At 38.9% G+C, this 26,309-nt stretch overlaps 2 protein-coding genes and 1 long non-coding RNA gene across 7 annotated transcripts in view; 2 read left to right on the top strand and 1 right to left on the bottom strand.

Annotated features, from left to right (window-relative positions):
- The window catches only part of tpte (transmembrane phosphatase with tensin homology), a 68,125-nt gene extending 53,304 nt beyond the window's left edge, over positions 1-14,821 (top strand). For all 4 annotated transcript variants that reach the window (XM_060826797.1, XM_060826798.1, XM_060826799.1 and 1 more), the window contains 7 exons: positions 3,341-3,402; positions 3,535-3,615; positions 4,039-4,144; positions 8,790-8,887; positions 11,885-11,980; positions 12,066-12,136; positions 13,741-14,821. In XM_060826797.1, the coding sequence (XP_060682780.1) occupies positions 3,341-3,402; positions 3,535-3,615; positions 4,039-4,144; positions 8,790-8,887; positions 11,885-11,980; positions 12,066-12,136; positions 13,741-13,852 (626 nt within the window). In that variant the 3' untranslated portion in view covers positions 13,853-14,821. The remainder of the gene's footprint in view (positions 1-3,340; positions 3,403-3,534; positions 3,616-4,038; positions 4,145-8,789; positions 8,888-11,884; positions 11,981-12,065; positions 12,137-13,740) is intronic.
- A 109-nt stretch (positions 14,822-14,930) lies between these two features.
- On the top strand, positions 14,931-23,635 carry LOC132816827 (uncharacterized). The gene is made up of 3 exons (XR_009644824.1): positions 14,931-15,004; positions 19,479-19,599; positions 22,907-23,635. It is a non-coding gene; the product is annotated as an uncharacterized LOC132816827 (long non-coding RNA).
- LOC132816826 (mitochondrial ornithine transporter 1-like) overlaps positions 15,518-26,309 on the bottom strand; it is a 36,844-nt gene continuing 26,052 nt past the window's right edge. The window contains exons 5-7 of one of the 2 annotated variants that reach the window (XM_060826796.1): positions 23,750-23,922; positions 17,710-17,868; positions 15,518-15,872 (exon numbers count right to left, since the gene is read on the bottom strand). In XM_060826796.1, the coding sequence (XP_060682779.1) occupies positions 15,751-15,872; positions 17,710-17,868; positions 23,750-23,922 (454 nt within the window). In that variant the 3' untranslated portion in view covers positions 15,518-15,750. The remainder of the gene's footprint in view (positions 15,873-17,709; positions 17,869-23,749; positions 23,923-26,309) is intronic. The other variant, XM_060826794.1, reaches the window with a different exon arrangement.

The following is a 26,309-nucleotide window of genomic DNA, read 5'->3' as shown; positions in this document are numbered from 1 at the left end:
TTTGGCAAAGGGAGATCATGTTTAACAAATTTGATTTGAACTTTTCCAGGAGATGGATGACTCTGTAGATGAGAGTTAGTGCCTTTGGTGTGGTCTACATGGCCTTCAGTAAGCTTTTGACAACAGGGGCAGCACGGTGGCAAAATGGTTAGCACTGCTGCCTCACTGTGCCAGAGACCTGGGTTCAGTTCCCACCTCGGGCAACTGTCTGTATGGAGTTTGCACATTCTCCCCATGTCTGTGTGGGTTTCCTCCGGGTATCCGTTTTCCTCCCACAGTCCAAAGATGTGCAGGTTGGGTGAATTGGCCATGCTAAATTACCCGTAGTGTTAGGTGAAGAGGTAAATGGGTCTGAGTGGGTTGATCTCGGAGGGTCGGTGTGGACTTGTTGGGCCAAAGGGCCTGTTTCCACACTGTAAGTAATCTAATCTAATCTTAACCAGTCTAATTTATGCTACAAGTTAAGAGTCTGAAATCTGGGGAAATTTTGGCTTAGTGGCAGGAAACAGAGGGATAATAACATTAGAACTTGGAGTAGGTAATTCAGCCCGTCAAGCCATCACTTACTTGATCATGGCTGATCTCTAACATCAGCACCACTTTCCTGCTCACTCATAACCTTTTTTTTAAATGTAGATGGTTATTTTGTGGGGAAATAATCCTCATTGGTCAGTTAAAATTAATATTTTTTTTAATACCTCCTTGATAGTGATTTATTCTTGTTCTGCACCATGTACAATTTCATAACATTCTAAGACAACATTCCTTGGACATATACATCCTTCACTATTGCAAATAAACCCTGAGCACCCTGCAGCAGAATAGATGGGATTATTTATCTTGAAAATAAGTGTTTTGCCTAAAGATACCTGCACGATTGCATTTAATGTTACAGATGAGGAGTGCTGGGAAACTAATGGATTTCAGTGATTTTACAATTGTGCATCTTGTCACTACGTACACATAATGGAAATGGGAAGTAGTTGAATTAATCAGGTGCCTTTCATTGCCTTCTGGATATCCAAAGTGCTTTCAATTAGACTTAGTGTAAATGTCTAAAAAGACATTCCAACACCGTGTAGTAGTATTAGCACATAGTTAAACAGTACGCCATGAGGCAAAATATGTACTGGTCAATGCCCTCCTTAAATGCTGTGCAATTGAAATTCTGGTTCACAACAGTTCAGTGACCTTTTGGATGTTGAATTCCTAAACTGACTTTTAACTGTTGAAGGATCAAAGCTAGAATGAAGCTTACAATAGAGTTTTTCTACAGAGTAAAATAATTGGGTGATGGTGGGAAGAGAACATGAATTAGTGAGAAATGAGTTATTATCTGACCAAATTCCAGTTGGTCTCCAAAGTTTGTCTTTTGATACTACTTTAAAAAATTTTCTAATCTTGGTTTGTGAAACACTATGGAATAATTGTCCAAAGTCCATTTTCTATTTTCACATGGAACATCAGCAACTCGTGATGTTCAATAGGTTTTTGCTTGTTTTGCTATCCAAGAGGATCAGAAATTAGATCTAAATTTGAGGCAAATTGCAACATTTTGTACAGTTCAGACAACTTGTGGAGTTATTTGATCTAAACTTGCTGCTCTGATTTTTGTTGCTTTTCACAGTAACTTTAGCTCTTGGTCTCACTGCGGAAGTAGCAATTTGTTTTGGGTGGCACTTTCATGTTCCTTTTTCTTATATTCCATAATCAGTTTATTTTTCTGGAGAGCTTGACTGTTTGGAGACGACAAAGAATCTTGCTATAAAATGGTCACCCCCTTGAATTGGAAGATATTTTCCCAAAATAACTTGTCTAAAACCAAATTAACAAACCTTTCTCAATGCTGTATTGACTATTGGAAAAACCTGAAAAAGGTCAACAGGGGAGTTATTTCAGTGACAAAGATGCACAAGGTTAGAATAGATTCCCTACAGTGTGGAAACAGGCCCTTCTGCCCAACAAGTCCACACCAACCCTCACAGTAACCCCCAGACCCATTTCCCTCTGACTAATGCACCTAATGCTATGGCCAATTCACCTGACCTGCACATCTTTGACTGTGGGAGAAAACCGGAGCACCCAGAGGAAACCCACGCAGACACAGGGAGAATGTGCAAACTCCACACAGTCGCCAGAGGCTGGAATCGACCCTGGTGTTGAGACAGCAGTGCTAATCACTGTGCCACCCCAATGGGCAAAGTAGATGAAAGTTGGGAGTGTTTGTGTAGTTCAAGGGTTAACCTAGAAACTAGGACCAAGAGCAGACATTAGTCCCTTTGCTCAACCATTAAGTAAAATCATTGCTAATCATCCAATTCAGTTTCCTGTTTTCTTCACTTAACCTTTGAACCCTTTAGCCCCAGAAACTTTATCTAACTCTTCCTTGTCAAACATTCCATGGTTTGGCCTCAATCACTCCATGGTCGAGAATTCTACAGACTCTCAATTCTCTCTCTCTGGGTGAAGAAATTTCTCCTGTCAGTCCTATCTGCTGTATCCTTTAAACTGTGACTCCTGGTTCTGGACTCTCCAGTCATCAGGAACATCTTCATCTATCCTGTCCAGTCCTGTTCAAATTTTGTAGGTTTGTATTTCCCTGCATTCTTCTGAACCATAGATTTTTAATAAATAACTCCTCCATAGGAATATACAATTATTTGAGTATCAAATTTAGCTTTTTTAAAAAAAAAATTGGGTCTAAGTACATGAGAATACAACCTTAACAACAGAACTGGGGTCTTTTGTCTCAATGCTGACTTTCACATTTGAGTACTCCCCAGGTAAGGGACCTAAATATAGCACTTGATGTGGAGTAAGATTGTTGTAATTCTGTAAACCTAACAAGGAAGTGTGCTTTATTCTGCATTAAAGAATTGGATTTCCCCTGTCCTTGTCACATCTGCATTCTGAGGACACTCTGCAAACCCCTCCAACCCCAACCCTGGCACCCCGCCTCAGATTGTAAAATTGATCCCATTCTTCACAATTAGTCATTGGCAATTTGGGGAAGTCATGACCAAAAAAAAAGCACCATGTTGGTCACATATTTGCAAATTACGTGATGGTAGGAAAGGCAGTCAATTAATGTCTGATTATAGGATCCTTTTGTATTTAAAAGGAGCTGATCTGCTCACAAACTCTAAGTGCAGGTCTATTGCAATTTTCTTATTGCACTAACTGGTGTTCTGCATCACAACCATAGGAATGTCCTGATGTGGATAAACTTTTTTAAATCTACAGTTGGGATTAAAGTTTTTTTAAAAAGGGTGCCTCTTTATTTTTCTCTGTTTTTATTGGATGTATTAGCTTTGAACTTTGAATTTGCCTGTTTTTTTAGGCAGAACTGGAACAATGGTCTGTACCTGGCTGATTGACAGTGACCAATTTGAGAATGCAAAGGTAAACTCTTCCTTTGGTTAAGACATTTTGTATTCGGCATTTAATCTACTTATATAGATCGCAATATGGATAATAAAGATGAGATCTATATGTATTAACTGTAATCTTGTAATGTGATTTTTTTTTTGATAGGAAAGCTTAGACTACTTTGGAGAAAGGAGAACTGACACAAGTGTCAGTTCAAAGTTTCAAGGAGTTGAAACTCCCTCCCAGGTAATGATATAATAACTATCTAGTTGTCTACATGACACACCCTGTCTTGTATACTGGATATTACTACTTGCTAAATATTTGGAATTTTACATGTAGTTCAATTGTTGTATACCAACCATCCCATAATTTTTAATTACTTATCAAGTCAAGTTGTGGACCATCATTAACTGCGTCTGCCCATGCAGTATGGAGATTGAAACATACTGAGTGCTTTAACCAGATTTGGATACAGCTATACTAAATCACTGAAATTTCTCTATACTTAAATTGTGCAGCAGTTTTATTATTGAACAGTCTTCATGAAAAATGGTAGCATATTATGGCACACAATATAATTTTTCTCTGGACTTTAAACTAGTTTCAGATGAATTGCAAGCTTGTCTGGAAATGTAGTGTTAAACATTTCTTTTCCTTACCTTACAGAGCAGATATGTTGGCTATTATGAAGTTATGAAAAATGAGTACAAACGGCAAACTCCACCGCAGAAGAAGTTAAAAATGAAAAGCATTCGAATCTATTCCATTCATGGTAAGCTGCTTTTAACCAAACCAGAAAGTATTGTATTAATGCTCCCACGATAGGGATGTAGGACTTGAGCATATAGTCTTAAGCAATGTTGCTATTTAATCATCTATGGTTGGAGTTCTGAAGCAATTATCAGATATCCATGTCTACATTTATATATAACTAACTAAATTGTCAACTCTTGTGTATAGCTTAGAAACTTTTGAAATGTTTTATCTGAGCACTTCATTCCAATTCTGCCTTGTGTACAGGGATGAATTTGGATTTGAAAATCCAAATATTAATTGCCCCCTTGGCTTTCAACTCTAGCTGTCTCACATCAATTCCCTAGTAAAGGTTGCACAAAGTTGTGTTTTATGTCACATCATTCATGAACTCTCTCTAGATGGCCAAAAACTAGACAGCAAGATGAGTAGATAATCTATTTGGGTAGTGTTGTGTGGGTAAATATTGGCCAGATTCCCTGCTCTTAAATCATGTTAGGGATTTTCCATATTCACTTGAGAGAAAATAGTTTCAACCGAAAAATAGTAATTCTGGCAGTGCAGAAATTGTACTGGAGGATGTTGCCTAGATTTTTATGCTTGTGTGACATGATGGGCTGAATGACTGACATCTTTCAGTGCCAAAAGGGAGCCCACAAGTTTGAGGCAGAAGTGTTACCAACTGATACAGTTGATACGACCAATCTAAACACCTTTTACAGAAAAGATCCAAATAATGCAAAAATTAAAAAGGGAGTATGTAAGAATTAATTTTACTTTTATAAAAAAATCTTTTTATTTAAAATTATCAATGGTGGATCTATTTAAACATTTCAACAGCTTCTGCAATTAAATCTTAAACTTTACTTTTTACATTCTCGATCAACAAGGTGCTAACTATTGTCTCAGTTTTGTATTTAGAACCGTTCCCGATTAGAATCTACATTTATAACAATAAAAACAGGGGATGCTTTGATTCTAAGCACAAGTATAAACTGTTCGTGCCAGCTGTATATGGAGTACTGCCTGGTTTGAGATGCTGTCTGTTAGATGAGACATCCAGTCCCTGTACACCTCCATCCCCCATCACGAAGGCCTCAAAGCCCTCCGTTTCTTCCTTTCCTGCCGTACCAACCAGTACCTTTCCACTGACATCTCCTTCGACTGACTGAACTGGTCCTCGCTCTGAACAACTTCTCTTTCCAATCCTCCCACTTCCTCCCTCCAAACCAAAGGAGTAGCCATGGGCACCCACATGGGCCCCAGCTATGCCTGCCTCTTCGTAGGCTAGTGCAACAGTCTGTCTTCCGCAGCTCCACTGGCACCACCCCCACCTTTTTCCTCCGTTACAGTCATCAATGTATCGGCGCTGCCTCGTGCTCCCATGAGGAGATTGAACAGTTCATCCACTTTACCAACACCTTCCACCCCGACCTCAAATTTACCTGGACCGTTTCAGATTCCTCCCTCCCCTTCCTAGACCCCTCTATTTCTATCTCGGGCGACAGAATCAACATGGACATTTACTATAAACCGACCGACACCCGCAGCTACCTAGACTACATCTCCTCCCACCCTGCCCCCTGTAAAAACGCCATCCCATATTCCCAATTCCTTCGTCTCCACCGCATCTGCTCCCAGGAGGACCAGTTCCAATACTGAACAACCCAGATGGCCGCCGCCTTCAAAGACTAATTCCTCCCCCTCCCCCCAGACGTAATCTACTATGCTCTCCACCGCATCTCCTCCACTTCCTGCTCCTCTGCCCTTGAACCCCGCCCCTCCAATCGCCACGAGGACAGAACCCCACTGGTCCTCACCTACCACCCGACCAACCTCCAGATACATCGTATCATCCGCCGTCTCCAAACAGACCCCATCACCAAGGATATTTCCCTTCCCTCCCCTATCAGCTTTTCAGAAAGACCACTCCCTCAGTGACTCCCTTGTCAGGTCCACACCCCCACCAACCCAACCTCCACTCCCGGTACCTTCCCCTGCAACTGCAAGAAATGCAGAACTTGGGCCCACACCTCCCCCCTTATTTCCCTCCAAGACCCCAAGGGATCCTTCCATATCCACCACAAATTCACCTGCACCTCCACACACACACCATTTACTGCTCCCGATGTGGCCTCCTCTATACTGGGGAGACAGGCCGCCTACTTGCGGAACGTTTTAGACAACACCTCTGGGGCACCTGGACCAACCACCCTGTGGCTCAACACTTCAACTCCCCCTCCCGCTCCACCAAGGACATGCAGGTCCTTGGACTCCTCCATCGCCAGACCATAGCAACACGACGGCTGAAGGAAGAGCGCCTCATCATCTGCCTAGGAACCCTCCAACCACAAGGGACAAACTCAGATTTCTCCAGTTTCCTCATTTCCCCTCCTGCCACCTTGTCTCCATCCCAACCCTCGCACTCGGCACCACCTTCCTAACCTTCTTCCTGACCTCTCCGCCCCACCCCCACTCTGGCCTATCACCCTCACCTTAACCTCCTTCCACCTATCACATTTGCAACGCCCCTACCTTTTATCTTAGCCTGCTTGGCACACTCCTCATTCCTGAAGACGGGCTCATGCCTGAAATGTCAATTCTCCTGCTCCTTGGATGCTGCCTGACCTCCTGCGCTTTTCCAGCAACACACTTTCAGCTCTGATCTCCAGCATCTGTAGTCCTCACTTTCTCCTGTTAGATGAGATGGAAAACTGTGTACTAGGGAATGCACAACTCTTAGCATGGATTTAGTAAAGTGATTGGTACACAACTTTTGAGGGATCATGTGCAAAATGCTGCCACATTCACCTACAAAAGTGCATGTGTTCAATTTATTCTCACATCATTCTTCTGTAAAGTGCTCAATTACATTCACAAGATGGTACAAGGTCCCAAAATAAATATAGGTGCAAAGCAAATTGTGACTTCTGATTTTAAGTACACACCACTTAACCAACATTTTTAATTTTTCTAATCTTTCAACTCTGTGGAAATCTCTTCCATTCCCTAAATTAGCTTCTCCAATAGTTTGAACTTATTTGGGTGTTTTTCCTTTTTTAATCTAGTAAATATTATCTCATTTGAATGTTTTTGAATATGTGGGAATATTCTTGCTAGAATTAAAAGTTTAATCATTCAAGTCAGGGTCCAGAACTCTAATACAGCTAGTGCTGTTTCTTCAGTTTGGCATTGAGGGAATGATTTTCCATTTCAATAAATTTAAGTTTTTCTTGTAATACAGTCTCTTTACCAACAGAAGAAAAAACTTCAAATATCCTCCGTTCAACTGAATCTCTCAAACAGACCATCAATTAGATTAGAGCTGAAAAATGTATTGCTTATGCCCGAAATCTCTATTCTCCTGCTCCTTGGATGCTGCCTGACCTCCTGCGCTTTTCCAGCAACACACTTTTTCAGCTCTGATCTCCACATCTGCAGTCCTCACTTTCTCCTTATCAGTTAGATTAAACTGATCTATACCTCATCTGCTATTCCTAGCAGTGTGCAAGTTGGCTGCAATGTCCATGTATCAAGTGACTAAACTTTAAACAGCATCATCCATTTGTGAAGCACTGTGACCGGTGTTATCAAAGCACTTTTCACTTACTAATCTTCCATCTAGTTGGTCTAGCTCTGCAAACCTGGGTAAAAATCCTGTAATTTGTAAATTTGTTTCTGGCTGGGAGCCATGTATTGAAGCATTTAAAATCCACATAGTTGAAATTGAAACCATTTTTATATAGTGTTATGTATTACCTGGACTTTGTTTAGTGTGTGTTTTTTGTGGATGTAGTCTCTCTCTCTCTCTCTCTCTCTCTTGTGTGGTGTAAGAAGTTGACACGGTTTCAGCTTCTGTTAAACAACAGTGGTGATGACCAGTCATTTTTCTAAAAATGGTTAGGAAATAAATATTGGCCAAGACACCCCAGTGAACTTTCTCTACTAGTACTACTAATAATCATCATCATCAAAATAGTGTCATGAAATCTCTTGTCTGTCTCACCATGTCAGTTTAAAAACTTCTCTGAAAGGAGAATATCTAGTAGTGTAAAGGTGAAGAGTCCCAGAAGACCATAGGGCTGCGCTCTCTAGAAGGACAGTGATATCCAGTAATGTAAGACTCCCTCAAGTGGCACACTAAAATATTCATAGTTGAGAAGCATAGTAAATATAGTAAGATATCCAATGTCTGAAGCTGATTATAGAATAGAAGGATTTAGCAGCGATGCAAGACATGGTAGGATAAAAATAGCAAGATCATTCCCTCAATACTTCATCTTTTCTAACAGATTGTACTGATGGCTAAATGGCTGTTTAACATTTTGTTCATTTTATGGTGATCTACCAATCCACATGAAAGAAATCGGTTACTTGGGCTTTAAGTACTTGTGGTGCTTGATATACAGGTTTAAACTGTCTATATCTGGATGCTGAAATAAGTCAAATGCAGAATATATAGTATCCTTCGTCAATCCAGGCTCCAGCTTCTATGTTTCAGATTTTCTCTTGACAATTCATCCCACGTCTTTGTAAATCAGTCACTTAAAATCTCCAAATGTAATATTATATACATTTTTAAACTTTTCAAACCTGAAACTATTGATATTTTGCATGTCGATTCTTAAGAACTAATAAAGATCTGTTCGCATTGCTCCATACAGGAGTTGGACGAAACAATGGAAGTGACCTGAAAGTTGAAATTATTGTCAAGAAGGTGCTCGTATTTCAGTGTGTTTGTGCAACACAAGAAAACTGCAAGGTAAAGCCTACAATAACCAACAAAACCCAGGAAAGTTTGAGATCCATCTCTCACCTAATAACACATCAATTCCTGTGTGTGTGTCACTGAGCTTCTGACAGCTTTGGTCAAGCTTGGATGCAGGTGCCTGCCTTGATAGAGCAACATTTAACTGACTAGCATCAATGTGCCCTAGCAAATTACTGGAAATTGATGCAAGCTCTCACTGATTGGAGTCATTTAGGTCAATCGTGTCAGCCCCAGGGCATCTCTGCAGGAGTACCTTCAAGATACAGTCTTAACCATCAATGTTTCATTCATAACTTTCCTTCTATTGTGTCATCAGATTGGGCATATTTCCATGCATCATGATTAGTTTGATTCCTAACTGTTTAGGTTCTAAAGCAGTGTATCTGTATGCAGCTAGACCTGAGCAATATTAAGGCTTTTTGGCATAAATGTTACTTGCCACAAGTGTCAGGCAACGGCAACATCCAAGAGTGAATCTAATCCTATCTTTTCACATGAGTGGTATAGTGGCAGTGTTTAGCACTGCTGCCTCACAGCTCAAGGACCAGGGTTAGAGCCTGACTTCTGGTGCAGACTCCACATAGACATTCTCCAGGCACTCTGGTTTCATCCCAAAGATGTACAGATTAGGTGGATTGCTATGTTAAATTGTCTGTAGTGTACAGGGATGTGCAAGGTGGTTGGATTTGCCATGGTAAATGTGGGGCATGGGGATAGGGTAGGGGTTGGGTCCAAATCTGTACGGAGGGTCAGGTGAGACTTGATGGTCTGGCCTCTTTCTGCACTGTAGGGATTCCATGGTGTACCAGTATAATTACATTATTATTGAATTTCTCCAATATAACACCTTGGTGTTTGTATGAATTGGCATATAATTTACTGTGCTGTAAGAGACTAGGCAAGTGACTCAACTTACAACACCCCAAAGCCTGTTAACTATTTTAATAAGACACCAGTCAGAAGTGTGATGGAACACTCAAGTTGTCTTGTGTGGCTGCAGAAGGCTGTGGAGGTATAGTTATTGATGTATTTAAGACTGAGGTGTTCTTGATTAAAAGGTTATGAGAAGGCAGTGATCAAATGGTGGAGCAGACCTGATGGGCTGAATGGCCTAATTCTGTTCCTATATCTTAGTCATTTGTTTGGCATTTAGGGCAGCATGTAACACTAATGCCACACATGCATCCAATTCTGATTGACCCTTTGCCTGCAGGCACAGATTGGTTCAGTTTTTGAGCAGTTTCAAATAGAATGAAACAAAGTAAACATCCCCAACTACTGACTTACCTAAAGCAACTGAAGATTAGGATAATACCCTACGCCATTGCCTCCAGTGGAAATAAGGGTATTATTGCTGGACTTCATCTAGAGATCCAGATAATGTTCTGGGGACCCCTCAGTATTGAATTCTTCCATGGCAGATGGTGGAATTTGAATTCAAAAATCTGGAATTGCCAATTTGTTGGGAAAAATCCATCTGGTTCACTAATGTCCTTTTGAGGAAAGAAAACTACCATCCTTACCTGCTCTGGTGACTGCAGACCACATAGCTGGGTGTTTGACTTTTAACTGACCTTCAGGAAAGAAGGGATGGGCAATAAATGCTGGCCTAGCTAGTGACACCCTCCTGTGAGCGAATTAAAACATTTGGAATAATATAGGGCAGCTTGATTTTAAGTATTCAAGACCTTGAATGGTTTTGACAAGTTGGACACAACTATGTTTCTTTTTGAGTGAATCCTCTTTTTAGGATAGAAATGACACTGCAAATTTTGGAATTCTGCCTTAACAGTGGAGGCAACTCCTTAATTTTTGAATACTGAGGGACACACATTGTTCAGCAATTGAATGGGAGGTTGAGGATAGGTGGGAATGTGCAATTTTTAAATACACCGTTCAATGATCTTATTGAATAGTGGAGCAGGCTTGATGTGCCAAATGGTATGCTTCTGCTCCTGTTTCCTCAGCCCATAAGTGAAAGGAGTTTTGAAGGTTATGGCTTCCAGTTTGAACATCTCCATGCCTGTGCTCATTTACAAGGTCAGAAGCATTTGAAGTTTACAAGGGTTGAAAGCTCCTATGTTTTAGTACCTATTGCATTGAAGGCAAGAAAAAAGTATCAGCTCTTCTCATTCAGATTTTTAATGTGCAGATTTGGGATTCAAGTTAAAACTTCAGTCTGCCAGAGGAATGGAGATAAGGAACAGAAAACTTTTAACAATTAAGCAGCAGAAGGAAGACAAAGCTGTAACAAACACTAACAACACTGAACTGCAGCAGTTCAAGAAAGCTCACCACCGCAAGGCATGTGGGACTTGGATACAATACTGTTCCAGCCAACAATACCCCACAACCTTGAATTTAAACAAAACTGACTGCAGGATGATACTTATTTCAGAAGCTCTAACTCCTGGAATAGGTGGAAAGGGATTATTGAGAGGATTGGATGAGTGGGCATAATTTGAGACCCTGAAGGTAGGCACCATATGGAGGAAGAGAAAAAGCTGAGAAGAGCTCCTTCTGAAGAGGCTGTTATGCACCTAGTGGCTTGACTTGTATCAAGTCAGATGAAGTTTTTGGTTTTGAATTTCTCGAAGCTTTCCTTAAAATGGCTGCTTTTTTTTTTCTAATGCATCAATCCAACAGTGAGATAGTTTAAAGGATATTACCCAAGATAATCTTCCATTGTTCGTTTTTTAAATGGGCATTTTGTATGTTCAATTGTTTATTCACTTATTGTCTGCTATAGGCCAGCACTTATTCCTGTCACCCCAGTGGATATCCCCTCTGATTTCTGTCTGCCTGCTAGTGCTGTTCTGCACCATCTTAAGATTGATTAAATAAGTCTGGATTTTACATGAGGAAAGCCTACTATTGCAAATTGTAACTTCAGTTTTCAATGTTTAGTGACTTTTTGTACTTAATTTGTTCATAACTTTAAAATTTGGTGACTCCTTTCGGCAATTACATTATAAATTTTTTTTACAGCTGTTCTTTGATGCTGGGAGTAACTCTGCTATAATTAGCTTGGAGAACGGTCCTGAAGTGAGTGGTGATGTTAAAGTCCGATTTGAGTCTAGTGGGGTAAGTCTGTCTAATCTTTTACAATTCTTAAAACTAAATGCATCACAATGGCTTAAACAATTATTATTTTTTTCCTTCTATCCAGGGCCTTCCAAAAGGTTATGATGACTGTCCATTCTACTTCTGGTTCAACACCTCTTTCATTGTAAATAATAGGTACAGTCAAATTATAGTTTAAGAATAGTTTTAAGAATCTGTTAAAAGGAAGCAAAAGACCAATTCAACTATTGCCTCATTTTAATCCAGTATGTAACTGCTTGTGCTTGGTCATATATCCTATTTTAAATCCTTTGAAATTCTGTAACAGATAATAGGCTTTTGTTTTTAAAATTCTTTGCTTGACATGATCATGCAGAACACATTTGGACTCAAATCTCTTGCCTAATTAAGATGTTAGTGTTGTTTGAGAAGACTTGTATAGCCTTCAGATAATCTAGCGGAGTTTATTACTTAGTCTTCTATCCATTGGTACCCAGGGTCCTTCAACTTATAAGTGGGTTTGTGGGTGGGGTGAGATGGGAAGTGCCTTAAAAAAACCGAACTACATTGACAATTTGATATACTAAAGGAGGAAAGATTGCAAATACTTCACACTATCGCCATGTGACTCTGTCTTTATAATCTACTCTATCTCGCACTAGAGATATCTGAAATCAGGCTTCTGGCCACTTCTGTCTCAATATTTCAACCCAAATTTCATGTGTTGGGGGACTTTAGCTACAATATCGGATGCAAAGGTAAAACCATGATCATACAGGTGTGCAATATTCTGTTCTGTGGTGTTGATTTTTGATAGGTAGTTGCTATTGATTTGAGTGAATTTAAGATTACTGTTTTATTAAAATTCAGATGTCAGTTGTTTCCTTAACTACTTCCTTCAGACAAGTAAAGGACAACTTAAAGCTGAAAAAGTTAAGCCTGTGTAGTCCCTACTTTGCAATTTTAAGTAATCTTTGCAGATTTGTCCAATGAGATTCAGAATTGCCAACTAGATTTTTTTTACAGGTAAAAATGTCTGAACTTTTTTTTTAAAAAATCCAATTGTGAACACTTTTGAGTTGATCAATATTAGATTGAGCTGCAGAGTAAACCTTATCAGGTGGGTAAAAACAAGGACTGCAGATACTGGAAACCAGACTCTAGATTAGAATGGTGCTAGAAAAGCACAGCAGGTCAGGTAGCATCTGAGGAGCAGGGAAATTGATGTTTTGGGCAAAAGCCCTTCATCAGGAATAGAGGCAGGGTACCTGCAGAGTGGAGAGAGAAATGAGGGGCGGTGGGGAGAAAGTAGCGTAGAGTACAATAGGTGAGTGGAGGTGATAGGTTAGAGGAGAGTGGGGAAGGTAGCAAAGAGTGCAATGGGTGAATGAGGGTGGAGTGGATAGGTGGAAAGGAAGATAGGCAGGTAGTACAGGTCATGGAGACAGTGCTGAGCTGGAAGTTTGGAACTGGGGTGAGGTGGGGGAAGGGAAAATGAGGAAAGTGGTGAAGTCCACATTGATGCCCTGGGGTTGAAGTGTTCGGAGGCAGAAGATGAGGCATTCTTCCTCCAGGTGCTGGGTGGTGAGGGAGCGGCAGTGGAGGAGGCCCAGGATCTGCATGTCCTTGGGGGAGGAGTAGTTGACATGTTGGGCCACAGGGTGGTGGGGTTGATAGATTGAGCACCAATCAGAAGTTTTTTTTGAGTTTTTTGACATTAGTGGTGAATGTAATTTGGTAACTTTTTTTTTGAAACATTTTCTCTTTTCAAATTTGTCTAGGCTCTACTTGTCTAGAGATGAACTTGACAACCCACACAAACCAAAAACCTGGAAAATCTACAGTGAAAAATTTGCAGTGGAGGTGAATTTTGATGATCCTGATTCCAGTTAAGCTAATGCCACCTCAGGAACAGAATGGGTATAGAATGATTCCAGGCAGTTTGTAATGTAAATATTGTATTGGGAGTCTGGTACTGCCTTCAATGGGGGGGGGAGGGGTGAAATATATTGGGAACTTCTACTTGCTGCAAGATATTCATGTTAAGTACTTCAGACTTTTGTAACTAAAGGAAAAACTGTTGGAAAATGGTCAGAGTCATCATTCTGGTGCTGCAGGGCACCCTCCTCTTCACCACAACCCCTTCCAGCCCATTTTTCCTTAAGAGTTGCCAGTGTTGTATTTACCTCATCGGAAAGAGGGTGTGATTATCAGTTATTCCAGGACTGGATTAGTCTTGATATTTTTTACTTCAAAAAAACTGATTTTTACCTGTCCAGTGGCATTTTTCCAGAAGAAACATGAGCTATCAGCAATGTTATAACAGGGTTAATAAAAGCCATCCCCCTGCACTCCCTGCTCTGAAATTCTGATTTGTTGAAATGATTTGTCCTTTCAGTGATATTTCAGTAGCCTGATTAATGTATTGAAATATAGTCGTGCAGTATTGAATTGTGCCACTGGAATACTTAGATACTTGTGTTCTTCAGGTGAAAGGCTCCAACCACAAATAGCACTGCACTGCAGGAGGGAAGGGAGCAAAAGAGACTTGTACAGCACAGGCATTAATGTAATTATCCTATTGATACTTAAGTGATCTGACTATTCATATCTGCTTAAAATGAAGTGGCTTTTCTGTATGTTACAAACCCTTAAGCCTAGAACACTTCCAATGGAATTTGTGCACACTTCATGTTTTGATATGAAACTCGAATATTACCACACATACTTGAACTACATATTTAGTAAATGTTTGTTCAACTATTAAATGTCAGTAGTTATCAAATGCATCTATCATTGAATCTATTTACATGTAGAGTTCTTGAAATGTTCTTCAATAAATAGTAAAATACTGACTTCCTACTTTGGGATTTCTCCTAGCCATTGTTACTAGTAGCAAATAATGTCTGACATGTTTTCCTGTGAGTGGAATTGTCTTGTGATACTGTAACTTGATAATGTTTACAGAAGGGTAAAAGGATCCAGTTCCTGCTCTTTTCCTACATATGTAGATGCAACATTTGGGAAGTAGGACAAGTACAATAGGTACGTGCACTTTTTTGAAATGAAGTGATGTGGTTGTGCTTTTTCAATACTAAAGCATCGTGCTTGCAATAACTGCACAAAAAAGTTTTGCAGTGGAAATGCCAATATGCATCTGATATCCTTTTATGCTTAAAAATAATATTTAGTGCCATTGGAGCCTGACTCTGATGTGAAACCTTTTTCAAAAAATAGTATAATATACACCAGGCTCTAGAAACATTTACTTTTGCTTTAAATGACATGGGGCAGGGAGGAAAGGTCACTTGGCTGGTTGAGGTAGATGCCTAGCTTATTACCTACTCTTTTTTTTTTCCTTTTATAAGGAAAAAGTAAATTAGCACCACTCCATATTTTTTGCTTGATCTGTGATAGTAGGAATGTCAGAATTGGTAGCTGTTTTTTTTTTTAAAAGCTGCATCCTCTCTCCTGTACTTTTAGTTTTTTTTTGAAGTTTTAGTTCACAACATTGAATTTGCATAAGTAAAGTCTTTGATTTATTTTTCCTGGAAATTTAGAACACCATTTTGAGTTATAGAATACATTACAAATTTGGCATTAATTAAGTTAATGTTAAATTAAGTTCAGCTACATGTGAAAGATCCACAATTTCTTTGCACTGATTTTAAGCATCCTACCATGTACAGTATCAAATATCCAGCTTTATGTTCCAGCTAGTCCTAAACTGGCTTTTTGCAGCATAATCAAATTCTTGGGAGCAATGCTTCAATCATTCTTTAGAATACACATCAGTCACTCATGTAATCCATCATAGCTTTTCTACTCTGTTCATAGGCCAAAAATAATGCACCATTGGCAGGAAATGCACGTATCATTGTTGGTGTTAATCCAGAGTAGATTGCTTTCAAACCTGCAGGTAAATGAAAATGAAATGTTAACCATTTCAATGTTGAAGCATAGATATAAGTAGAGGTATCACAGTACACAAAGTTGCTGCCTCATACAACATTAATTTTTGAAATTCTCCTAGTTAACAAAATGAGTTTTAGTCTCATTGAATTGTTAAACTGAGCACAGATGCTAATTTTCGGGTTTTCAATTTGTGCCAGATACACACCCAGCAAACTTGCTTCAAAATATGTTGGAATAACTACTATAAATTCTAAATTAGTTTGGAATTTAACCAGTGCCCCTCGAGTGCTTTTACTAGGCTAATTACTAAAATGTTGGCACTTTGCAATGTAGGAAAATAAGCAAGATATTTTGACCATGATGAAAAATGGCCAGGTTTGGGTGTTGATCAAGCAAACTTTTTTTTCCCCCTAAGGATGCAGGTATTGAGTACTTTATAATTCTGCATTTTCTGAGCATGTCTTGCCCTTGATTTATCTATTTCAAAATGGAGCTATGGCCAGTGCTGAAAGTGTATATAAAATGTTCAAAAACTGTTTTGCCAGGACAGTCAGTTAATCTGCATGACGTCTAAATCGTAGTCTGCACTAAGTTCGTCCAACTAGAATAATTCTGAATTGCAGCTTAAGTAGTGTTTTGATGCTATTGTATAAACCAAACTTCCCTCCATCTTTGCAAGTTGTTACTTTTTGTTTCTGATAACCCAGCTCAATTCAACTGAGGATATGAACACTCAAGACTGTAACAATGGCAATGTAAGACATGAAAAATATACAATGCTAATCCTAGGAGCTTTCTCAGCAAGGTAATAGAATGCGATCTCCCTCCAAAGCTATGCAATTGCTGATTCTTCCATAACTCTAAGTTTTCAGCATGACTGAGTTTTCTTCAGGACCCACTTTTATTTTTTTTCAACCGTTTCAATTCATGATCCTAGTTTTTAAATGTATGCATTTGTAGGGGAAAAATAACTTTACTGAATTTTCAGAAGATTTCTAGATTCTGCTGTTTTTCAGCGCTCTCGCCTCTTAAAATACTTGTGCAGTAACTATCTTGGTCTGCACCTCCTTCATGATGCAGTGCTAGTGTCGAAAAATTGTACTGTCATCAATCTGAATTATGAATATTTTGCATGTTTCTGTTGACTGTTTTTTGCTTAATACTTAGTATTCCAAAATGATTTTAAATGTTTATTCTTGAACACTTCACTCATCTGGCCATTATGTGCACTACTTTAATTTGATTATCAGGATCATGATAGTCAGAAGCAAATTAACCCATTTTGCTCCAGCCTTAATAGGTTGTGGATGGGTGAAAGATTAGTAGAGCCTTTTTGAAAATTTGACCTATTGTACAGATCTTAGATGACCAAAGTGTGCAACTGGCCCAGTTCTAAATTATTTTTGTTTAACAAATAGCTGTACTGAACTATTGGATAGTAAAATTGAATAGGGACAAGACATTCTTTCTACAAAAGTAGAATTGGGCTACCCTAACTTGTTAAGTTAGTGTCAGCTGAAGATATTTGTTTTGAGATGAATCACCTGCATAGCTGTCTCTCCATGTTTATTTTTTTCCCAACATTGCTAATTCTACAAAATCTGAATATGGTGGATTGACTCTGACCACTTGACTGTGGAAGGGAGGGAAGTATTAATTTTAAACTCCAAGATTCTCTGCCCTCCACTCCTATTCTGGACAATTTTGTTTTGTATTAAATCTGTTTTGCACAAACAATTGGCTGTTCCTATCTGTCTTTGGCAATACAGTAGTAAGTCAGAGGGAAAGGGTAAATATTAACCAGATATACTTTTTACTAGCAAAACCCATCTTACCTTCCTTCATGAGAATATTTCGGAAAGTATTAAAGAAACCAGCCTGCTGGCCTGCCATTGAGAGGACCTGTATACGAGATTTTACACAGTCGATTGGATAAACAGCAATCCACAAACAGGCACCTCCAAAACCACCACTCACCATCAAGGGAATAGGACCTTTTTATGAAACAAAATTAGTTAGTTAACTTGCAGCAGCATCTAATCAAGTCTCCATTCATGTCATATTTAACTATGCTGATTTAGTAAAATTTTTACACCTTGGAATTTTATGTAAATTGGTATTTTGGTATGCTACTTTGAGAAGGGTTTGATAAACTGGTGAATTATTCCATAGCAGACAGCCCGGTATCATTTTTCTCCATATAGCTAAGAAAGGGTAGTGAATGCTTGTGTTCTCTGAATTCACAGGAATTCAAAGAATCACATTTATAGAATAGTCACATGATCCTTCTATCTAATCCTCCTTCCAGCACAATTATTGGGCACTGCATTCAAGATTCAAACCACTAACATAGTGGAACCTTTGATCCCTCTGCTTCCTGGGTTTACCAGGGCCTAGTCTGTTTAAATCCCCTATTTTGAATAAACTCCCCCTTTTTTTTTTGAAAAAAAGACCCAGTCTCTCATCGCTCTCATTAATTGAAGTTCCTTATTTCTGAACCCAGACCTGTCTATTTCTGCACCTCCTCACATCCACACACTTTTGAAAGTATGTCAAGTATTGTATGTGTACATGCAAATTTGGAGCAAGAGTAGGCCATTCAGACTTAAATGGCAGAGCATCTTGAAGTACAGCTGATCTGATTGATTGTAACTTCAAACCCACCACCCTGACTAATCTTTCACCTCTTGCTTAACATTTACCTGCTCTGCCTTAAAAATATTTTTTAGACTTTGCTTCTGCCACCTCTTCAAACATTCATCATCCTCAAATTTTGCTGCCTCCCTTTCAAAAAAGAACTTTTCAAAAACAATGTCCACTGGTTCTAGATTTTCATAATATTCCTTCACCACAATCTTGTCACATCTGTTCATAATCTTAAACCTCCAGCAGATAGAAGTGTAGTCTGACCAATCTTTTCCTCATAGGACATTGCCTCTCTTTCATTGCAATGATTAGTTGGGTAAACCACCTAAATTGCCTCAACATATTTAACCCTTCCTTTTTAAGTAAGATGATCAGTACTGCACACTATTTCCAGATTCTGTCTCGACCTCTATTTTATGTTCCAAGTAGTTGTTAGCTTTCCTAATTGGACACTACTCTAGCTCAGGATGAGCTTTACTTACAAAAGCAACACACCTTGTTTTTTTTTATATATACTCTCCCTTTGTATAATGGCTAAGTTGCTTTATAAATTAACAGTATTAACCACTGTCAATATATCCTGCACCTTCAATAACTTCTGCTTTGTATCCCATTTAGGACTTTTTTTTTCAAAAAAGGCCTTTCCTTGTTCTTATCACATACACAAGGCAGAATGTAACAAAACTTCTACACAAGAGAGTGTAAGCAGATTTTTCTTGGTCTCTTTAGACTGAAGAGGCTCCTTTTCAACTTAAAATCAAACACCTTAGAATCTCTTGTTTTATAAAATGATACAACCAGGGCAACAGTCATGAGGAAATTGAACAGCAGCACAAGTTCTTATCTCCTTTAACCTTCCCTGCTCTTATTCCCTTCAATAATTGACTAATTAGTTATTGACTAGTATGATTTTGTACAATGTATTTTGTTGGGTTACTAGTTTTTTTACTCCCACCAGCCATTAATCCTCCAACTCGTCTGCCATACCGCTGGTGGATTACAACAGTTTGCAGCTGGCCACAGTTATGTCTAAGCTTAATGCAGTCTACCTTTGGAAAAACATGCCTTGTATACCTCAGGTAATATACTTTTAGGCAATAGCAGTGTCTCTCAGTGCTAGAATCTGTTTGCTCACTTACCGCCTTGACTGAATTTGTGACCATTGAAAATACACAGCAGGATTTGGTGATTGAATTTATCTCAACCCCAATGGGAAAAATGAAATCCTACAATGATAAAAGGGTACAAAAGACCAGAGTTTATTAATGCAGATAGTATTTTGTATCTGCAGCTTGTGCAAACCAAGCCATCACTGAACTATTATCCCAAACCAAATTCTGAGAAATTTGAGTGAAAATCATCTCTTTGGCCTTTGTTTTTATGGAGGTTATTTCTTTTACCAGTTAAAAGCATCCACTACACAAGATATCAATATTTAAATAGCTTTTTCCTCAGTTTAAATTGACATGGCCCTTCTAGTCAAATTTAAGACAATACATGTAGTCAAAATATTTGGTTGATAGCCATTGATTTTCCCCATCACACAAACTTGTAAAAGGGCACATATATTCAATGTGATCATAACAATGTATTCTGAATGGAATTATGATGCCTTACAGAAGAGGGAAGTGGAAGGCTATTTTCTCAAATATGATTTAGATTATTTTCAGAACTGGGCTATCAACAACTATAAATACCAACATTTTTTTTGTTTTTAAAAGTACAATTTTTAGTCTGACAAGACCCCAAGAAACTATGATGATTTTGGAGCCAAAAAACTCTGGAATGCACTGGACATGACTAAAGGCACACTGAGCCCTGCCTTGGGATAGGGGCTTAAACTACCAACTGAAAAGGGGTCACTCTCTATTGTTGGAGTTCCTAGGTCCTGAACCCTCTAAGGGACTGCCAACTGTAATAAGTGGGCACCTCCTTTAAAGCCCACATCAGGATTATAGCCAGGATGCCCAAAGTAAAATTCTAACTATTTAAAAAATGCAAATGGAAAGCGAGCCAATTACAGATAATTATCTTAGTACCATGGCTCGAGGCACTTTTTTTGGGGGGGAGGGGGGAGGGGAGATGAGAACAGAAACAGCTACAAAATAGTCACATTGCTGACCAGAGACGACTTAACTTCCCAATAGCCACTCAGCTTCTGAATTTTCTACAGATAACTTTGGTTCAACCAAGATTGAGGGTGCATAAGAGTTGTTTTTTTAAATCTTAATGGGAAGCTTCCTAATCATCCATCAAGATTAATGCTGTGTTAATTAAATTGCCACTTCCTATAAAAATAGGAGAAAGTGAAGATTGCAAATGCTGGAGATCAGAGTCAAAAAGTGTGGTGATGGAAAAGCACAGCTGGTCAGGCAACATCTGAGGAGTAGGATAGTCAATGTTTTGAGCATAAACTCTTAAGCTCTTCATCAGGAATGAATGATAATGCTTGAAACATTGACTCTTCTGCTCCTCACATGCTGCCTGACCAGCTCTACCTTACAAGCACTATATGTTTTGACTCAGCCGTACAACTTTCTTCATTAAGGATTCAAAGAGTGCTCCATAATGATATGGAGGCCTTTCAAAGGTGATCCACCTCAGGACAAATAGTTAATCTAACCCTGCAATTACTATCCTGGATTGTTTTGAGGTCAAAAAGAATGCTTTAGGCAACCAAGCTATCTCCTTCAGAAGACACCTGATTTTCTAACATTGCTGGTTCTACCTACTTCAAATGGATCAGAGGTTCAAGGAGATGGCTCACCACCCTTTTAAGGGCAATTGAGGATGGACAACAAATGCTGACAGTGCAGTGATTGTTTATATCCTCTGAATAAAAACAATACACACTTCATAGAACTCTGTCAAAACAAAAGTCAAAGTTTGCAGATTGCTAGGCTGCTTCAGAGAGCAGTTAAGAGTCCACTGCATTGTTTAGCATCTGAGGTCATGGGTAGTAGACTTCCTCCTAAAAAATCTATATGTCTGTGTATATATTATGAACAATAGTTAAATTGTCATTATTAGATTTGCTTTTTAATTCCTAACCTGGTGCCATTATCACACTAGCTGTATGCTAATGGTTCCAGGAGATAGCATACCAACAGTTGAGAGCAAATAGAAATTGAACAAAAATAATAGAAATACTAGATCAAACTGTTAACATTTTTCTCATTTCATAATTCACTGGTGGATTAATGGGTAAATCTGGACTTCTGTTGCTAACAATTTTGCAAGTCACTTTACATCCATATGACTTTTGAAACCAATTTTATCTTGCTGCACAAGTCGAAGTGTAGCTTTTGTTGTTTTTAAATCCTCATATTAAAGAACATGTTTCAATTTTGAATCTTGGGCTTTGAATATCATGACTAATATACCAATTACTTAAGGAGAAAATCTTTGCAATTGAAGAATTTGACTCCATTAGAATTACAGCTGAGATTTTTATATGCTTTTGTTTTAACTAAAGAGATAATAATATGCAAGCTGGAAGTCAGTATGGCTTTAGTTCACGCCATAAGTCGCTGACAAAATCTGCACAAACCAATTCCTTATCCCTCCATCCTGTTTCAGGCAATTATGAGGAAAAGAATTCCCACGTACAACAGCCAAAATAACATTAGCTATAGCACATTATCCATTTTCCACTTCAAGGCAGAGAATGCAAGCCGTGTTTTTTTTTTCTTGGGTTGGACAGGAGGAGTGGCAAGAAATACAAGCATTAACTGAGAGTCTGTGGATGCACCAACACCAAATGGAACCTATTTGGAGGTGGAAGTAGAAATGTTGGTATAATTTGGATGAAAAGGACAGAAGAATGTCAGGCTGAGCTAGAGGGAAAGGAAGTGCAAGAAAACCAAATTGAGGCAGGGAGAGGATGATCATAGAAGGACCGAATGTCACAGTAATTGAAGTTAGACGAGGTGTTTTTATCAGGAAATTATGGAAAATAATTGCTGAAAAATTAAATAATGCACTTGTGCCCCACTATTAACTGAACAAAAAAGCATATTTTCAGTGCACCAATTTTATGTAAGCATTTCAATTCTCTTCTCTTACATGCCCTTCTCTTCCCCCAACCCCCCCCCCCCCCCCTCAAAAAAAAAGCTTTCAATATACATGAGGATTGGGTATAGCTGCTGCAAGGGTCTGTTGTACACTTGAAACTTATTTTCATGTGCCATAGGCTTAAAATTAGAATTAGTTTTAAATGATCAGGTTTCTTTTTGTAGCCAGAATGAGCGCCTGCTCAATTAGGGTTGGTCTCTATACAAGGTGGTGGGTAGGACAAAAACCCACTCATTTTCATAAAATCCAACAACTTGGTTTTCTACACTGTTGTTTGAATGTTTGCGATTTATCTGCCTATACTTTCCACAGGATTCTGGAAAGGAGTGGAAATGGAGGGAATACACACAGGAACTGGTAATTCTCTGAGACGAAGCACTTGCCAAGGATATTGGGCTCTACAGTCCTGGAACAAAAACATGGGAGCTTCCTCTTAGAATATTCCACCAACAGGTCTAACCTTGGAACACTCCTCAACTGAAAAAAGAACTCTGTGCTGTGAGGATGCAGCAAGGAGTTGGCTGTTAGTATGTGCTCTCACTAAATGTTGAGGCAAGGTCGTCACTTCTGAAAACAGTACCTCATCTAATTGTAGAAAATGCAGCAGCACATGGCCCTGAATTGGTGATAAATCAAATTGGTTCCACACACAAAAAAGCCCTTGGTTTTAAAACAAAAGAAATCTGTAAAGCAGTCTTTAGCATTAGCCTCTTTCTAGGTCACTGGGACTCCATCTGACAAACTGTAATACCCAATAACCTATTAAACGGACTTGCCAGTCTAGTAACATCTGCGAACCACCTCAAGCCAGCGTTTCAAGACACGTCAAAAGGATATGCCCCCTGCAATTTTCATTATTGAAAAGGTGAACTTATCCAACAATGAATTCAAAAGAAGAATGATGGTGCTCCTTCTAATTTTAATGATCAGAATCAATATTCGAAACTGTTAGGAGAAATGCTAAAATTTAGTTTAAAAGTAATGACCGATTTGGTGAATCAGTCACTTTGAAATTCCTGTTACAGCAGAAACAGAGTTAAGAAGAACAAGAATCATTTGGTTTCAATTTTCTTGTAGCTTGCGATTTTAATCTCTTGCAATAAACAATCCCACTCATGAACACACATACACTGAAAGCCTGCTTTAGGTACTTGCCTAGATCATCTTTGGACCGGCCTCCTCTTGTAAAAAGGGTGCGACTGAGTTCATAGCCACCAAAGAAAAAAAAGTAACCAGGCATTTCCCTCATCAATGTGCTTGTCAGACCTTGGTACAGGCCAAGAGGACCATCGGTTTTCAAAACATTTTTAATCACTGCCCAAACTGTGCTAAAGAAGGAGAAAAATGTACAAATTGAATTAATAGCTAGAATAAGTTTGATGGTTTGCCATTATGGGTACCTAAAGCAGAATTCATGTGCAGTTCTGTTAAACAATGTGATACAGGAAAACATATACAACATAGTGGTTTAATTCAAGACCTTTTGCCCAGAATTCTCCTTAAGGCAGTCTCCAAGAAGGAAGATCAATGCACTCCTAAAGTTGTCTCTTTATTTGTACCATTTAATTTTATTTTTTTTAAGCCAACCTGTCTGGATATGACATGAGACACCTCTGGGGCTGGAGGGAGTTGAACTTGGATTATCTAACCCAGACATAGGGAAACTAACACTACATCACAATGTAGCATTTCATTTATTATCACCTAGGAAACTCGAACTCAAAACAAATTGCTGGAAAATCTCAGCAGGTCTGGTAGCATCTGTGCAGAGAAATCAGGTTTAGCATTTTGGGTCCAGTAACCCTCCTTCAGAACACAGAGTTCAGAATGACTCTCAACTCAATCTCTTCAGATTTCATCACAGTAAGGTGAACATTTAAGTGTACATGTACAAAATTCAGCAAAGTTCACTTCAATATATAAAAGTGACATGTAAAATAAGTGCCAGAAGACTGAAGAATAGCAAATGTTGTTTCCTTGTTCACAAAGGGGAGTAGAGACAATAGACCAGTGAGCCTTACTTTGGTTGTGGGTAAAAGTATGGGAAACGGTTATAAGAAATATAGGACTTATCATCTAGAATGTAATAAATTGATTAGGGATAGTCAATACCGTTTTGTGAAGGATAGGTTTTGCCTCACAAACCTTAGAGTTCTTTGAGAAGGTGACCAAACAGGTGGATGAGGGTAAAACGGTTGATGTGACGTATATGGATTTCAGTAACACTTTGATAAGGTACAAAATACGGAGGCATGGGATTAAGGGTGATTTAGTGGTTTAAAGATGACAGAGGGTGGTGGTTAGATGGGAAATGTTCATCCTGGAGTTTAGTTACTAGTAGTGTACTGCAAGGATCTGTTTTGGGTCTGCTGCTGTTTGTCATTTTTATAAATGACCTGGATGAAGGCGTAGAAGGATGGGTTAGTAAATTTGCAGATGACACTAAGGTTGGTAGAGTTGTGGATATTGTCAAAGGATGTTGTGGGTCACAGAGGGACATAGATAAGCTGCAGAGCTTGGCTCAGAGGTGGCAAATGGAGTTGAGGTGATTCACTTTGGAAAGAACATCAGGAATAAAGAGTACTGGATTAATGGTAGGATTCTTAGTAGTATAGATGAACAGAGAGATCGTGTCCATGTACATAGATCTCTGAAAGTTGCCACCCAGATTGATAGGGTTGTTAAGAAAGCATACAGTGTGTTAGCTTTTCTTAGTAGTGGAATTGTGTTTGGAACCGTGAGGTCATGCTGCAGTTGTACGAAACTCTGGTGCAGCCGCACTTGGGAGTTCTGGTCACTGCATTATAGGAAGCTTTGGAAAGGGTTCAGAGGAGATTTACCAGGATGCTGCCTGGTATGGAGGAAAGGTCTTACGACGAAAGACTGAGGGACTTTAGGCTGTTTTCGTTAGAGAGAAGGTGGTGGAGAGGTGACTTAATTGAGATATAAGATAATCAGAGGGCTGGAGAGGGTGGACAGTGAGAGTCTTTTTCTTCAGATGGTAATGGCTAGCATGAGGGAACATAGCTTTAGATTGAGGGGTGATAGATTAAAAAACCTACCTCTGACATCTGTCTTTGAGTAGTAGGAGTGTGGAACGGCCTGCCTGCAACAGTAGTAGACTTGCCAACTTTAAGAGCATTTAAATGGTCATTGGATAGACATATGAATGAAAATGGAATAGGTTAGATGGGCTTCACGTTGATTTCACAAGTCGGTGCAACATCGAAGGCCAAAGGGCCTATACTGTGCTGTAATGTTCTATGGTAACAATACATGGAAGCACATTTGAGACGTTTCCAACTTTCCAGATAACTACCACTTTCAAATGTTTACAAGCATTAATATCCATTTTAGTAAGTTGGCTTACAGCACAAGTCAATATTTTAGGAGCTTGACTTTTCAATCTGAAACAGCTTTAAAAGAAAACATGTTGGGCAGTCGCTTATACAGGAGAGAGGTAAAAATTCACTTTGTAATTGTAACAAGATTATACTTGTACAGATTTCTTCAATTTACAGCTTCTACTAAAAGCTTAAAATATGTTGGCAAGTATTGTGATCATAGGAATTCTTTCTGCTTGGGTGGCTGGTCAAACATATGTCAAGATTCCCTCTTGAATATTTCGACAAAAATATTTTCAAACAAAGCCTCCAAATGTGGAGATTCTGCAATATTATACACAGTTACTTATGGTTCAAAAAAAGGTACAATC

Source organism: Hemiscyllium ocellatum, chromosome 6 (genome assembly GCF_020745735.1).
Source record: "Hemiscyllium ocellatum isolate sHemOce1 chromosome 6, sHemOce1.pat.X.cur, whole genome shotgun sequence".
NCBI classification, from domain to species: Eukaryota; Metazoa; Chordata; class Chondrichthyes; order Orectolobiformes; family Hemiscylliidae; genus Hemiscyllium; species Hemiscyllium ocellatum.
Note: the sequence above shows the minus strand (reverse complement) of the source record. Positions and strands in the feature narration are given on the sequence as shown.